Source organism: Lissotriton helveticus, chromosome 2_1 (assembly GCF_964261635.1).
Source record: "Lissotriton helveticus chromosome 2_1, aLisHel1.1, whole genome shotgun sequence".
Classification (NCBI taxonomy): domain Eukaryota; kingdom Metazoa; phylum Chordata; class Amphibia; order Caudata; family Salamandridae; genus Lissotriton; species Lissotriton helveticus.
The window spans coordinates 1,097,894,190-1,097,908,927 of NC_136059.1; the positions used below are offsets into that span (position 1 = coordinate 1,097,894,190).

Here is a 14,738-nt window from a genome sequence, read left to right on the forward strand (position 1 = left end):
ACGCCAGGAGTTTCGCCAATACCTTGGGCTCAACATTCAGCAGGGATATGGGCCTATAGGATGAACAAAGGTCCCGCGGTTTACCATCCTTGGGGATGACAACTATCGTGGCCAGTCGCTGATCATATGGGAGAATACCCCGGTCCCGGGACTCCAGAAACATGGCGCGAAGATATGGCGCCACTCTGTCGGGACGCAACTTGTACAGTTCAATTGGCAACCCGTTCGGGCCCAATGCTTTGCCCGAACGGAGTGAACGGATGGCAGTAGCTATCTCATCAACAGTAAAGGGGGAATCCAACGCTACACGATCCAAATCGGAAACACTGGGCAGAGCTATATCACGCAATAGAAGGCGAGAGTCAGCCACATCCCTCACAGACACAGGGGTATATACCACACGGAAATACTCAGCAAAACAGTCAACTATTCCAATCGGGTCCGTCACACTCTCCCCACTCGAAGACTGAATCACGGGCACCACACGATTAGCTCTCTCCTTCTTATCCAGCCATGCCAGCAATTTACCCGCTTTGTCCCCCACATCATACAAACGACCCTGTTGCTCCCGAAACATCACTTTAGCAGCATCCGTGACCATAGATTTATAGGCAAATTGTTTCAGACCCAGGGCGTGGAGTTTCGCAGACGTGACACCCGATTCCAAAGCATCCTCCAATGCAGAAATCTCTCCCTCAAGGTCCACCACCTCCCGATTCCTCGCCCTCTTAGCTTCAACAATAAGGGAGAGGGCCTGCCCACGAATCACCGTCTTAAAGGCCTCCCACAGGGACACCGCAAAGGAAACCGACCCCTCGTTATCCAGAAAATATGCGTCCAAAGACTGAAGCAAAAGGCTGCGGGTCTCGGGGGAGGTAAGGTACCACGGATTGATGGGAGCCACCCGGCCCACTGCCTCCACTCCCACCTCAAAACGGAGCCAGAGCGGAGAGTGGTCAGAAATACCCCTGGGTAGGTGTACAATCTCATGAACCGCTGGCGACTGAGCCGCAGGCATCAGGAAATAATCCAGTCTAGACAGACTCCCATGGGCCCCAGAGTGAAAGGTGTATTGAAGCTGAGTAGGATGCAAAAGCCTCCAGCAATCCACCAAGCCAAAGGTATCCAAAAACCCACCCAACCACTGTTGGGCCGCAGGAGTATCTCTAGGGGGGTGGCGATCGTGGAGACCGGAGAACACCGAATTAAAATCACCAGCCAGAAAGAGAGTACTATCAGGGAGGTCCAACAACACACGGCCCAAATCGGAAAAGGTAGAAGTCTGCAAGCCGGGGGGCACGTAAACAGTAAATAGGGAGAGGGCACGACCCTCATAGCGACCCACAAGGACAGCATATCACCCCCGATCATCCTGAATCACATCATCAATAGCTAGGGGGAGGGAAGCCCGAACAAGGATACCCACACCCCTAGAACCCGAGGTAAACCCCGAATGTGCTACGAGGCGATAGCCCCACCTATTCATCGCATGACAAATATTGCCTACCAAATGAGTCTCCTGCAGGAAAACAATATCTGGAGATAAACGTCGTATACATTTCAACACCACACTCCGTTTGATACGATCCCCCAGACCGTTAACGTTCCACGAAACAAATCTCAACCCGCTACCCCCCATCCCACCCAGCAACGCCAAAACCCCCCACCAATGAGCATGACACAAGAAACATATTCAAATACAGGATAAAGTCGCCTTGAGAACAGAACACACAAACAACGAACTTCCCAACCGCCCACCCCCCAAATAACAAGAAAACACCCACCACCCTGCACCCCTGCAAAAAGCTAAAAAGCCACCCCAACCTGCAGTGTGCCTGTCGCCCAAGAACCCCTATTCTACACAAAGACCCCGGAGGAGGAAAGGCTCCGTCCCACCTGCCACCCCGATCAAGACCAATAACGAGAAAGAGAACATACATCAAATCACATAAGCAGTAGAGGAACGTAGGCATACACTCCTGGAAAGAGTTATTCAAAACAAGGCACCAGGCAAAGACGAAATGTTCAGCTCTCTACACCACCTTCAGCACCGCCCGGGTGGGCATCGGACTCAGTCTCAGGAGGTCGGCCAGGCAAGGAGTCCAGCCAGTCATTCACAGCATCCGGCCGATCACAGAAGAAAGTTCGGTCATTATACTCAACCCGCAGCCTGGTCGGAAAAAGCATAGCGTAGTGCATCCCCATGTCCCTAAGACGCTTCTTGGCACCACGAAATCCCATCCGCTGCTTCTGGACCTGTTGGGAAAAGTCCGGATAAAAGTTCACCGTGGCATTCTCAAAGGCCACCGGGCCCTTCACACGTGATGCCTGCAGGATAGCGTCCCGATCCCTATAGTGGAAAAGTTTTGCAACAATAGGTCTCGGCGGGGCACCTGGTTTACCCTGGCCCCCCGGAACACGATGTGCACGCTCCACGGTGAAAAATTTACTAAGGCCAGACGGAGAAAGGTGGTTTTGGATCAGGTCTTCAACCAGGAGATCAACCGAGTGGGGTTCTGGATTCTCCGGAACACCAACCACGCGAACATTACAGCGACGTGCCCTGTTCTCAAAATCTTCCAAGCGCCGGGTCATGAAATCGTTCACCCTACGGAGATTGCCAATCTCCGTCTGTATCTCAGAGACGTCCGCCGTGAGGCTGGATGATTTGATGTCCAATGACTTCACCTTTTCGTTCGTTTTTGAGAGATCGGCTCGAATCAAGGTCACATCGATGGCCACGGTGTCAATTTTGTGGGCCAAGGTTTCATATTGTTGGCCTATCGACTCCCTCATGCCAGAAATGGCGCCCATGATGTCCTGCAAGGAAGGCTCCGTCGACGCATCCACGACGTGGTCAGACGCACTGGGACCGGGCAGGGCAGCTCCGGGGGACCCCTTAGAGTGGGTATAACGGTCCATGACATTAGATTGGACCGGACCCCCGCGCAGAGGTGTCTTCGTCTTCCGCGTCTCCCGGTCCCCTCTGCCCGCCATTTTGGAGATGCGTCACAAGGAGATTCACCAGGGTCAACGGACCGGGCACCAGAAAGGGAGGCCTCGGGACCAAAGGACCGCAACAAAGGTACCTCTAGGATAGGGACAGCCAAATAGGAGAATAGTCCAGCCAAAGGCCCGACAGCCGACTCGTGCGCTGGACCCAGCTCTGGCCCGACCCTCTCGCCGATGTCCCAGTCAGAGGCAGAATCGAAACCGAAACTTAAGAAGGGGACCCACAAGTCCAATCCCCCTGCCGTTGTTGTTCAACTCCAAGACGGCCACTGAACCTCACCCAGTCCCGGGCGCACCTCAAGGGCGGAGCCCAAAAGTTTGAATCACCGTAACTCAGGAACCCGGTGTCAAAATAAATTTCCGAAAGGTCCAGGTAGATCAGCCCAACGTCCTCTATACAAATCCTCGTGAAGAATCAGGATTCATGCAGGATATTATGCCGGGAGCGGCGGGGGTCCGGGGAGCGCTGTGCTCACGCGGCCATCTCGGATGCCCGCCAAGCTCCTCCTCCCTATGTACTCTCTTTTATTATTATTTTTTGTATTTCTTTTTTGGATGAATTGTTTATTTATTTGTGATTGTATATTTAAGTCCATGTGTATATCTTTGATGTGACACTGACATTTGGTATTTGTTAGGTACGGGTTTTTTCCCTGGTTTTAATCAGTATTTTTATCATTTGTTTTTTAATTAATACATCGATTTATACTTTTGTAACTCTGATGGTTAATGAGTTTTTGTGGGAGATATATGGTACATTTTTCTCGAGTGAATATGTGACTCTGTATGAAGGGTGAGTATACACCAGTTAGATTGTGAGGTACACATGAATGACAAATGAAAGGTTGTTATAAAATCCAAAGGATATTTCTCTTTATCTACTGCTTAAGCATCAAGCCATGCCTCTGTTGAACAACAGGCCGAGCAGTAGGGTTTATCACCAGTCTTTCTTAATAGGCGGCAGAAAGACTTTTGTGGCCCTTTTAGGTAGAGGGACTGGCTCTATGCCAAGCCAGGCTGCCCCACTTCTTTAATTTTTTGTACAATACCCTGATGTCTAGTGGGCTTTCTGCCCCCCATGGGGGTGGGGAGGGGCAAAAAGACCATTGTGCCTTGCAAGAAGGCCTGCCTTGTTACCCTGCTGCCTGAAGAAGGAAGACTGGACCTGCTCCCTGAACGCAGACTCACCAGAGTGACTCCAACGGCTAGCTGACTAACCTTCTGTTCTGAGCTACAGGGACATAACCAGCTCCAGAAACCTGCCCTGCATCTTCCCAGCTGCCAAAATGCAACTGGATCTGCCTGTGCCTTGCTGCTGACTTCTGATGGAGTGAGTTCTAATACCCAAAAGGTGCCTTCCCCAGGATCTCACATTGCAGCCCTCGTAGCTCTTTATGGGAGCCGACGCAGTGCGACGCAACCTAATGCAGGATCTCACATCGCAACCCTTGCAGCTCCTCATCAGAACCGATGCAGCACAATGCATCAATCTGCCTCCAGGACATAAGGTACAATTCTTAGTGGGACTAACATGGTCCCTGTTTCAGACCCGCACTCCAATGCAATCGGCTTGAACCTGTGACTTTGTCCTGGTCTGGCGCGACCAGATAACCAGAGTTGGCGCTTTGTGCTTTTACACCTATCTTACAACTTGGAAATCGTACTTCACTGGTTCTACTAATTGGATTTTTGTCATTTTAGTGTCAAATAATTTATTAAACTGTACTCTAAATTTGTGTGGAATTGTTCTTGTGTTGTGGTTTCACTTTATTACTATTTCAATGCTGCATAAATACGTTACACAATGATTCTAATAAACCTGAGCGTTTTTGTGCCAAGCTACCAGAGGGTAAGAACAGGTTAATTTAGTGACTTTTTGTGGTTCACCATGACAGGAATTGTGGCTGTTGCTTGAGTAGGAGGATTTCAGCCCGCCTCAAGCCGACAACCCCATTTCTCAGACTGCTGGAACAAAACTTTACAAACCTTAAAAGACAATCAGATGGCCAACTCCAATTCAGAAAGTGAGTAATGCATGCAAATGCTGGTAATGCAACCAGCCATCAATATATAATGAATTAACTGTGTCATCAAACCAACAGTCAATATACATTGATCTTATTTGCATTTGTATTTTTATATTTTCAAAAAAACTTGACAAATGGAAAGTCAAATTGGCTGCTTGCACAGCGTTTCATTAGTTTGTTATAGTTTGTTATTTATTTTAACATATGTACTTGAGATCGTTCAGACCGACATCCAAGAACCAGTGGGGTGCTTTGTAGATAATATGGTTTTACATCAGTAGAATCTCATTTACAGGAGATGATGATATATAAAAACAATTTGTTGGCCCAAGTCCTGTTCTGACTGGATTTCAGAAACCAGGTTCTGAGGAGGAGTTTGACGTGGCATGCAATATGTAGAGTATTAACAGCACACTATACTACTGAACTGACTTTTACATATTATGATTGCACACAGTGACATTTTACATCTCATATACCTACAATCATGCACAGAGAGAAACTTAATTGTCCAAGAACAACACAATTATTTGTGAGGTGTTTCAAGGGCAGCAATTATATTACATCTCCTGCCATGTGCTTCAAATATTGCATAAAATTAGAGCGAGGCGACATAGAGAGTTGGGACAGGAGAAAAGAGTATGTAGGGGATATTGAAGAGATCTTGATGTTGTTTCATATAAGAAACTTAAACAGGACTCCCTCTGTTGCACAGCTGCAAACCATAACGTTGAGATAGAAAGGAAGAGAAAGAACCTAGGGATGCATTTGTATATTTAAAACTTATGTCACTTACATCTGGGGAGGAGAAGTATTTCCTGTAGGGTCCATGACTTGAAGCTCTAACCTATCTGAATACATTTCCAGGGAGGGATCGATCACATAGAGTATTGTTTTTCCATTTAAATCTCTCTGAGTGAATTGCTCACGAATAAAGCCACCTGACAAATAATAAGAAAAGATTATTGCAGTTGTTTTTCAGACATTCATGTGCAGAAACAACTTCCAAGTTTCTGATACACAATTTAGAATTCAGTCAAATAAAAGCAAACCACAACGCTGCCCACTCCTTTTGCCCGTCTGGCACATACCTCCCACATCCTCCCACCTCCCTCATTTTGTTTTCCCCATACCCCCACCCTCTCACTGTCTGCTGTTGCTACTTTCTCCCCACCTCCCCCCCCACTTCCCCTTGTGTTACTTCTACCCACTTTTTTTTCCAACTTATTGCACAGCAGCGCTGGCTGCTCTGCAACATGGCTTTAAAAAATGCAATATTATGCGGTCAACGCTAGCCACGTCATAGCGTTTTTTTGTTTTTTTACTTGTAGCCATGTTGCACATCAGCTCACGCTACTGTGCAACATGTCTTAAGAACATTGACAAAGCCAATTGGTCTTGCATAGGTGAGACGTATTGGTTTTATCAGTGCTTGTTTCCTCAAGAAGGTTGTGTTTGGTATAGCTTTAAAGTCTTGACCTTACAAAAAGAGCAGAATAATATATAGTTTATAAAATCCATGTTACTATTGTTCCCTTGGCTATAGGTACACTCTTTACCTTAGTAATGTGAGATGCAAAACAATATTCGGAACTCTGTATTGCTTTAGTCCCTTGTAAGTAACACAGGATTGCTCTTCTAATATTTAGTGTGTGTAGTTCCCTTTCACCTTGCAGTTTCACCTCTGGTTATGGGAAAAAACGGCACGCAGGTGAAAAGAATGATTTACGTGAAAACGTGATTCTACTTTAGGAATAAACAGCCTGATTCATCAAAGACCCGTTTTGCAAGTCTTTAATAGCGATTCATAAGGAATCGCTATTAAGGACTTGCAAAACGGGATTCATGTAGAAATTGCATAAAGAAATGCGATTCCTACACATTCCTTATTTGCGATTAGCAAATTGCTAATCGCAAATAAAGAATAACTCCCCATTCATTCCTATGGGCCAAAAGGCCCATAGGAATGAATAGGGAGTATTCCTTATTTGCGATTAGCAATTAGCTAATCGCAAATAAGATAGCGATTTAAAGGGTGCCAGGGGTGTCCAAAGGACACCCTGTAGCACCCCTTAAATGCAAATTGAAACAGGTGTTGCGCACACACATGTCCAAAGGACATGTGTGTGTGCAACATGCAACTTAGAAAAATGCTTTTAAAAGCATTTTTCTAAGTTTTCGCTATTTACCACGAGGTTTGACCTCGCGGTAAATAGCGGGCCGAAATTGCGAATTCGCAATTTTTAAATGGATGATGATTTGCATTTAAGGAATCTCAAATAGAGGTTCCTTAAATGTAATTCCTCGCAAAATAGCGAAATCGCTATTACCGATTTTTGCATTTGGGATGATGAATCCCAAATGCAAAAATAGCGCTCGCAAAGGGCCAGATTCTCAGCCCGTCTGACCTAAACAATTACCGTCCCATCACCAATATCCCCACCCTGGCCAAACTGCTGGAGAAATGTGTCCAACTCCAACTAACAAAACACATTGACCAATTTGACCTCCTCAACCCTCATCAATCAGGCTTCCGAGCGAAACATAGCACGGAAACAGCTATGACACACATAATTGATGACGCCCTCCAAATCCTTGATCGCAATGAGTCTTGCCTCCTCATCCTTCTTGACCTCTCTTCAGCATTTGACACGGTCAAACATGAGAACTTACTGGAGCTGCTAAGCACTAGAATGGGTCTATCGGGAACTGTTCTCAAATGGTTTTCGTCCTTCCTTCATAACCGGTCTCAGAAGTTCAAGATCGACAATGTGCTATCTACACCTGTGCCTGCAGATCTAGGTGTTCCACAAGGATCCTCCCTCTCCCCCACACTGTTCAACCTCGTCATGGAACCGCTCGCCACCTTGCTCCAAGCATCCAATGTTCAATTCCATATGTACGCCGACGACACACAACTTTACCTAAAGCTACAATCCCCGGAAGATATCAAACTTCTGAATTCCACACTTATTAACACTCAATCTTGGCTGGCCGATAATCACCTCAAACTAAATGCCCTGAAAACTGAGTTCCTACTCATCTCACCCCCGGCGAAAATTTCCACCACCCAAACCTGGCTCAATAACCTAACAGCACTCAATGTCCAACCTACCATCGTGGACTCTGCGAAATCCCTAGGCATCACACTCGACGCCAAGCTCAACATGCAGCAGCACGTTAGCAAAGCCACAAAAGGAGCTAATTTCCAAATCAACACACTGAGGAAAATTAAACCCTTCCTCCCTGCCGAAGACTTCCAAACTGCTGTACAAGCTTTAGTCATCCATCGCATAGACTACGGAATTGTGGCCCTCAGCGGACTCCCGCTATCCACAACAGCACCCCTAAGAGCCTCCTTGAACGCTGCCGCGAGACTCCTTACTGGCTCAAGAAAACATTCGCATATATCCCCAGACTTAAAGTCCCTAAAATGGCTGCCTTTTGAAGCCAGAATACAGCTAAAAATTGCAGTTATGACACACTCGGCCGTGCACCACAATGCACCCAACTACCTGGCTCAAAAGTTGTCTATATCAGGAGGTTCGAGATCCAATAGAAGTACAAAAAATCTACTCCTGAAACCTCGTAGATTCCGGAAAGAAAAAACATACAAGCGCTCCTTCTCAGGAATGGCACCCAGGATCTGGAATGCGCTCCCTCCTGAAACCAGGCTTATCTCCTCCACTGCACTCTTCAAGAAAGAGGTGAAAACCATCCTTCTGGCCAAGATCTCCTGAACTTTATAAGTGCTGGATCAGAGTCTCTGCATCGCTTTGTATCACTGATCACCTTGTCCTTGGCACTATACTCCTACTTGATGGTGACACTACTACGCTACTCTCTTACTACCGACCAATATGTGACACACTTTGGATTATTGAATCACCCTCCCGATGCCCCCACCCAGGGTTCTCTCTATCCTAAGAAATTGATATAAGCCATCCACACATCCAAGGTTTACCTGAACCCTTCTGTAGTGGGATCAATGACTTGTGCCGTCTTATATTACTTGTTTACCTGATTGTATATTGCTATGTTTTCTGTACGTTACTGTTATCCTATTATGTTAGTGACTATTATACTGCTCCCATTATCTCTGTCCATTCCTGCTGCCCCTACCCCTGTCTCTGTGAAGCGCTCTGATATCCGTAAGGATCTTGTTCGTGCTATATAAAACTTTGAATAAATCTGAGGCATGCTGTTGGGTAAAGTCTGACACGATCTACGTGACAAACCCTTCTCTGCTATAGGACTCGATTCACAGAAGTAAACTAAGACAAAAGTCTCACTTAACAACTTTTGGTATTCACATAGGCCATTTACTACTCATAAATGCCCTTTGAAAATACCAACAGTTAATCTTTACGATATTCGGTATTCACAAAGGGTATTTACGAGTAGTAAATACCCTTTGTGAATACCAAAAGTCGTAAAGTTAGACTTTCGTCTCATTTTACCTTTGTGAATCGTACCCGCTGTCTAATAAATGTGTATAATGATTATTTCTTCCTGCGCTAGTGTTAGTGTGTGCAAATACCCGGACTGGCATTCATGGCTACCCCTCCTTGTCTGGGCAGTCTGTCTGCCTCTGTGTGTTGCTCTCCTGGTAACCCTGCCATCTATTTCTGTTTGTGGCGTATGTCCATATTTCCTGGGCTAGTTTTGAGAGGGGGAGGAATTTGTTTTGCTTTGTTTGTTCAAGTATAATATTGCTGTAGGGTTGTCTGTTTGAATTGCACAATTTGAAATGCAACTGGTGACTGTACTGAGACCTGTGTCAGTCTCTGGATATCATTCCCACACGTATATTATGACTGGCCAATCACAGCTGATGTTCATGTGTACACACATTATTCAGTATGTATTTGAAAACACAATACCTGAGGTTATATTTTCCAGGTAGCCGTAATGTGGACCCCGCAAAATCCGGAAAATGATTGCTCCCTCCTCAGTGCCAGGGTCAGAGGCCTTCAGATCCTTGCCAGTGATGTAGATGCCAGAGCGCCCATTTTTCAGCAGCTCCACAGTGGATGGATTCTGAATGTGCACAATTCTAGGGGCACTTCTGTCTACATGGTCCACCTAAAATAATACCCACAAATATATAAATGAATCATAAAGGGATGTAAAAAGCAAATCCTTTCAGCATTAAACAGTGGATGTATGACGTTATAACGCATACTTTTACTCCGCAGACCATTACAACGCGACTTTTACTCCGCATACCGTTACAACGCATAGCGCCTTGGGGCGCTGGATAGTGGTAAGTATAATTTACTATTCTAACTCCAGTCCCCGTGGACCCTATGGAAGGTGTTGGATAGTAAATTATACTTATTACCTATCCTAGAGCGCCCCCCAGCGCAATGCGTTGTAATGGTATGCGGAGTAATGGTCGCGTTGTAATGGGTCTGCGGAGTAAAAGATCCGTTGTAACGGGTGTATACCTTAAACAGTTTAATAGATAGACAGGTCACTGGCTTTTTCTCCCGCTCCTGTTGGCTCCCACCCTCAGTAGGCGTTCTTCATGGGCCCCATTTCAGTCTGACTTCCCAAACCTCTCCCTCATGCGTGAGTAGCCCATGTCCGCTTTATTAAATACAAGGAGAAGCCACTTTCGGTGTAAAAATGCTGCAGTTCATTTCACATTGCATAACATATGGATCATAAATCACCTGCTCCCAGTGCCCCTGCCAGGAGGCATCCCAAAGACACTGTTTAAGCTGCTCTTCTTGTTAGGCTACTGTCCTTTTCTGGCTGTCTTTGTGCTGTCTCCGCCACACTGCTGGTGATTTCTCGATTGTCAGCAGCTCTATCTTGTTTGCTCATTTAAGAAAAACCTAACCGCTCTAGTAATCAGAATATAATGAGAAGGAACATGTCCATGCCCACCCCGGTTAAGGGTACCCTGTCTGCTGTGTAGTAACCCGGCATTCTGAGATTGATAAGCCCATGCCTCACAAAACCCCAGCTGTTTGCCCTACACACTTTAGCCATGGAGATGTTCAGCTTATGCCTGAACTTTTCTACTGCCCCTCCATTATCGGTGGGCTATGATTTCTGACCATATGAGATCTGCTGGGCAGACTAGCCTAGCAAAAGCTGTGAGGCCAGATTTCATCACCCCCAGGAGGTCTTTCCTTCCATGGCATGCCAGGTTCATTCCCCCTAAATGTACTATGACAGCATCTGTTTTTTCTTCCTGTCTCAATGCTTCTTGGACAGCTAGTAGTAGTTGAGCCCATCTCATGCCTGGACATCCCAGTCCAGTCAACCCTGTGTTGCGCAGCTAGATCCCCTTGTAGTGTCTGTGCCCCCTTCTTTGGGAGGTAGGCCGGCCTTGGCTAAGGCCATTCATAGCACAGCAGTAAATTGAAGCGACTGAGGTATGCATCATCTTTGTGTAGGAAAAGTGGTCGCCCCCTGTGCAGGCCCTGCTGTATGTAATCGCGACAGACCAGGCAGCATGCGCTGTAGTCAAGACAATCCAGATGGGTGTGTTTATCTTTAGCCTCCTGGTCTGTCCTGGATAAATGTATCATGTACCCCTTCCCTATATGCACGTCTCCGGTATGTATGGATGCTGACCCCGGGTTGGATTTGGAGGTGGCTCCTTGCTCGCTAACTCTGTAAACCCCGAAGAAGGCAAGTGCAAAGTTCACTTTAAAGAGCACAACCTTGTGCCGAGGCCTGAAAATGTCAGGGAGGGTTTCCAGTACCTTTCTTAGCAAAGTGAAATCAATGGGGCGCCTTGGTCCTTACACCTGGGGTGCAATCGCTCCCAACCCTCCATTGCTGCCTTGCCATAGAATAAGCCTGTCGGGTCCCTCCCCATGACCAGCTTTGCATAATAGGATAGTGCGCTGAGATGTGCATGAGCCCATGACCTGCCTCTCCTGCCCTTGAATGCCCAATGTGTGAATCCTGTTACATCCCTAGTCATCATGTCGGCGCTGCTCACTGCACTGGTCGAGGCTCGAAAGACTTCCCAACACTTAGGGGTCGATTAGGATCGCGGACGGACTTGCGTCCGTCCGCGACCCCAGAGCAGGAGGGAACCTCCGCATGGCATGCGGAGTTCCCTCCTGTGCAATTAGGATGTGACCGCAAGGGTTGCGGTCACATCCTCTATTTTTAACATTGCGGCGGGTGGAGCTTCAAGCTGCACCCGCCGCAATGTTAAAAATGCACGCATTGCATTTGCATGCAGTAAGAGGCAGGCACCGCGCGGTGCCTGCCGCTTTCTGCATGCAAATGCAGGGGGGTACCATAGGTACCCCCCATGTGCACCCCCCACCCCCCCTTCACCTAGGGGGCCCGCAACGGGCCCCCGCAGTGAAGTTCCGCATGCTTTTCCACGGCGGAAAACCCGCCGCGGAAAAGCATACTTTACAGGCCATCCTAATATGGTGGACGGTGTCTGACAGACACCATCACCATATTAGAGCTTTTCCGCTGCGGTTGTAAGCCAGCCGCGGCGGAAAAGCTGCGGACGGAAACCAGGACCCACCAGCCATCCTAATGTGGCGGTGGGTCTTTGGTCAGTCCGCTGCGGTTTTTCCGCATCCTCTGGGCCGGCGGTGCCTTCCGCCGGCCCCGAGGATGCGGAAAAACCGCGATCCTAATGACCCCCTTACTGTGTTTCTATGCTGTCGTGTGGGCAAGCACATTGTCCACCAGCATCGCTAGGTTGGGTCCACTCGGGCACCATTGTCATGCTCTGCTCTGCGTGTGGGCATCATGATGTCCCTAAGTTCAATTCCTGCACTACCACATGGTTGTCAGCCCAAAGGATGATCTGCCTGTTGGCGAGCTTGTGCCTCAATATGGAAAAGGCCACTATGAGGGGGAAAAGTTCCAGCAGCATAATGTTTCTGGTGTCGCCTTTCGCATGCCAAGTGTCCTGCCAACAGGCAGCTGTCCAAGCCAAGACCAAGATGGCCCCAATCCCAGTTGCATCTCTAAATAGCTCAAGCTGCCTGGCAGTCACCCACAACTCTCACCACATCAGTGAACCATTGAAGCTGGCCATGAAGGCTGCTCTCTGTTCCAGGTCCTCTTTCAATTCCTGTGTGAGTCGAGCCCTGAGATGCTCCTTAGTGAGACCTTCTGCCAGCCACACCAGGCAACTCGCAAATGGCCAGCCCGCTGGAATCACAAGGTTGGCGTAATTAAGTTTACCTAGCAGTTGCTGCAGCTCCCCTAGTGTTGCTTTCTTCTTTAGTGAGTAGCTGTCCTATTATCGGATGTAGTTCTGCCACTTTTGCCCTGAAAACCTGCAAATCCCTTCGACCGTATCCAGATCAATCCTTAGAAATGACAATCCGATGATCGGGTACTCTGGTTTTTCGCCCGCTAAGATAACACCAAGCTCTTCTGCTATTTCCACAAAATACCGGAGAAGGCCTGAGCAGTCCGAGGTGCCTGGTGTGCCAATAAAAAGGAAATCATCCAGGTAGTGTATGCGCACCCCGCTGGGTGCCATGTCCCTAACTTCCATTCTAAAAAACTGCTGGAGGGCTCAAAAGAGGCACAGGGGATTGCGCACCCCATGGGCAGGCATCTGTCATAATAGTAGGTGTTGTTGAGTTGGAACCCCAGCAGATGGTAACTGGGTGCACTGGCAGTAGCACGAAGGCAGATTCAACATCTGTTTTGGCTAGCAAAGCCGCTTTACCTGATAGCTTGATTAGGTTGACTGCTTTGTCCATGGTGGCGTTTATCATTGTTTATCTATCCGCCCGGCAGATACAACAACTGATGGATGAGGTGGTATTTCCCTTCCTCTATTGGGCACTACTCACAGTGGGGAAACCATGAAGTTGTCAAAGAGAGTGTCCCTCAAATGGGCCTTTCACCCTCCCGATTTGAAGTTCCTTTGCTACCTTCAGCCTAGCCATGCCTGGGTTCTCCCTGATTGACTTCAAGTTCTGGCTAAGGTGATAGGCCTGGGGGCCATGGTATGGTATAGGGAAGCCTGCTGTAAAACCATTTGTTAGCAGTTTACTCGCTTTAACTCTGTGATAACTATTCAGTACTTGGTTAGGGCTGATCTTAATGGGTGTGGGAAGGGGTTCTGAAGGTGTCTAGAATGCCCTCTGCTGTGGCGCGCCCTTACTTCCTGTTGCTGCTGTCCTTGTGACCCCCCGTTCCCTTCGATCATTTGCAGTTAACTGCCTGGTGTGTCCCGCCACAGTTGCTACAGGCATGCCTAAATTTGCAGGTCTTTTCTTACGTGCAATCATCTTTGTCGTATTTACAAAAGGCAGTGGTGTAGCTCCTCCCAGGCTTACCCCGCGTGCCTCTTGGCCTTGGTGCCTTGCATGAAGTCTTCGTGCCTCTCTTTTCTCTATGGGAGAAAAAAGGTGACCCTATATGCGCTCCCCTTCCCTGGCTGGCATCATATTATTAGTAAAACCCTCAACATCCTGCTGGTCCCATTCGATGTTGGGCCAGAGCTGCATCTTTTCCCAAAAGCCCTCGTCATAGAGTCAGGCTTCCCCTTGGTACCTCTGCTAAGCCTCATGCACCATTTGGTCATGCAGAAATAGCACTGCCGCACTCTGCGGGAATTTCTCCACAAAAATGCTTGCTAGGGTTCTAAAGGTCCGTGACCAGGTCTCTATGGATCGCTCTACCCTAGGTCTACACCTATCCCTCTTGCCCTCTTCTTTTTTTGCCATATGTGGTCAAGTC

At 47.7% G+C, this 14,738-nt stretch overlaps 1 protein-coding gene across 1 annotated transcript in view; it reads right to left on the reverse strand.

The window, feature by feature from the left end:
• Positions 1 to 14,738, reverse strand: part of FREM1 (FRAS1 related extracellular matrix 1) — a 792,938-nt gene that overhangs the window by 143,952 nt on the left and 634,248 nt on the right. Inside the window, exons 27-28 of the mRNA XM_078675906.1 lie at positions 9,923 to 10,124; positions 5,836 to 5,980 (exon numbers count right to left, since the gene is read on the reverse strand). Of these exons, the coding sequence (XP_078532032.1) occupies positions 5,836 to 5,980; positions 9,923 to 10,124 (347 nt within the window). The remainder of the gene's footprint in view (positions 1 to 5,835; positions 5,981 to 9,922; positions 10,125 to 14,738) is intronic.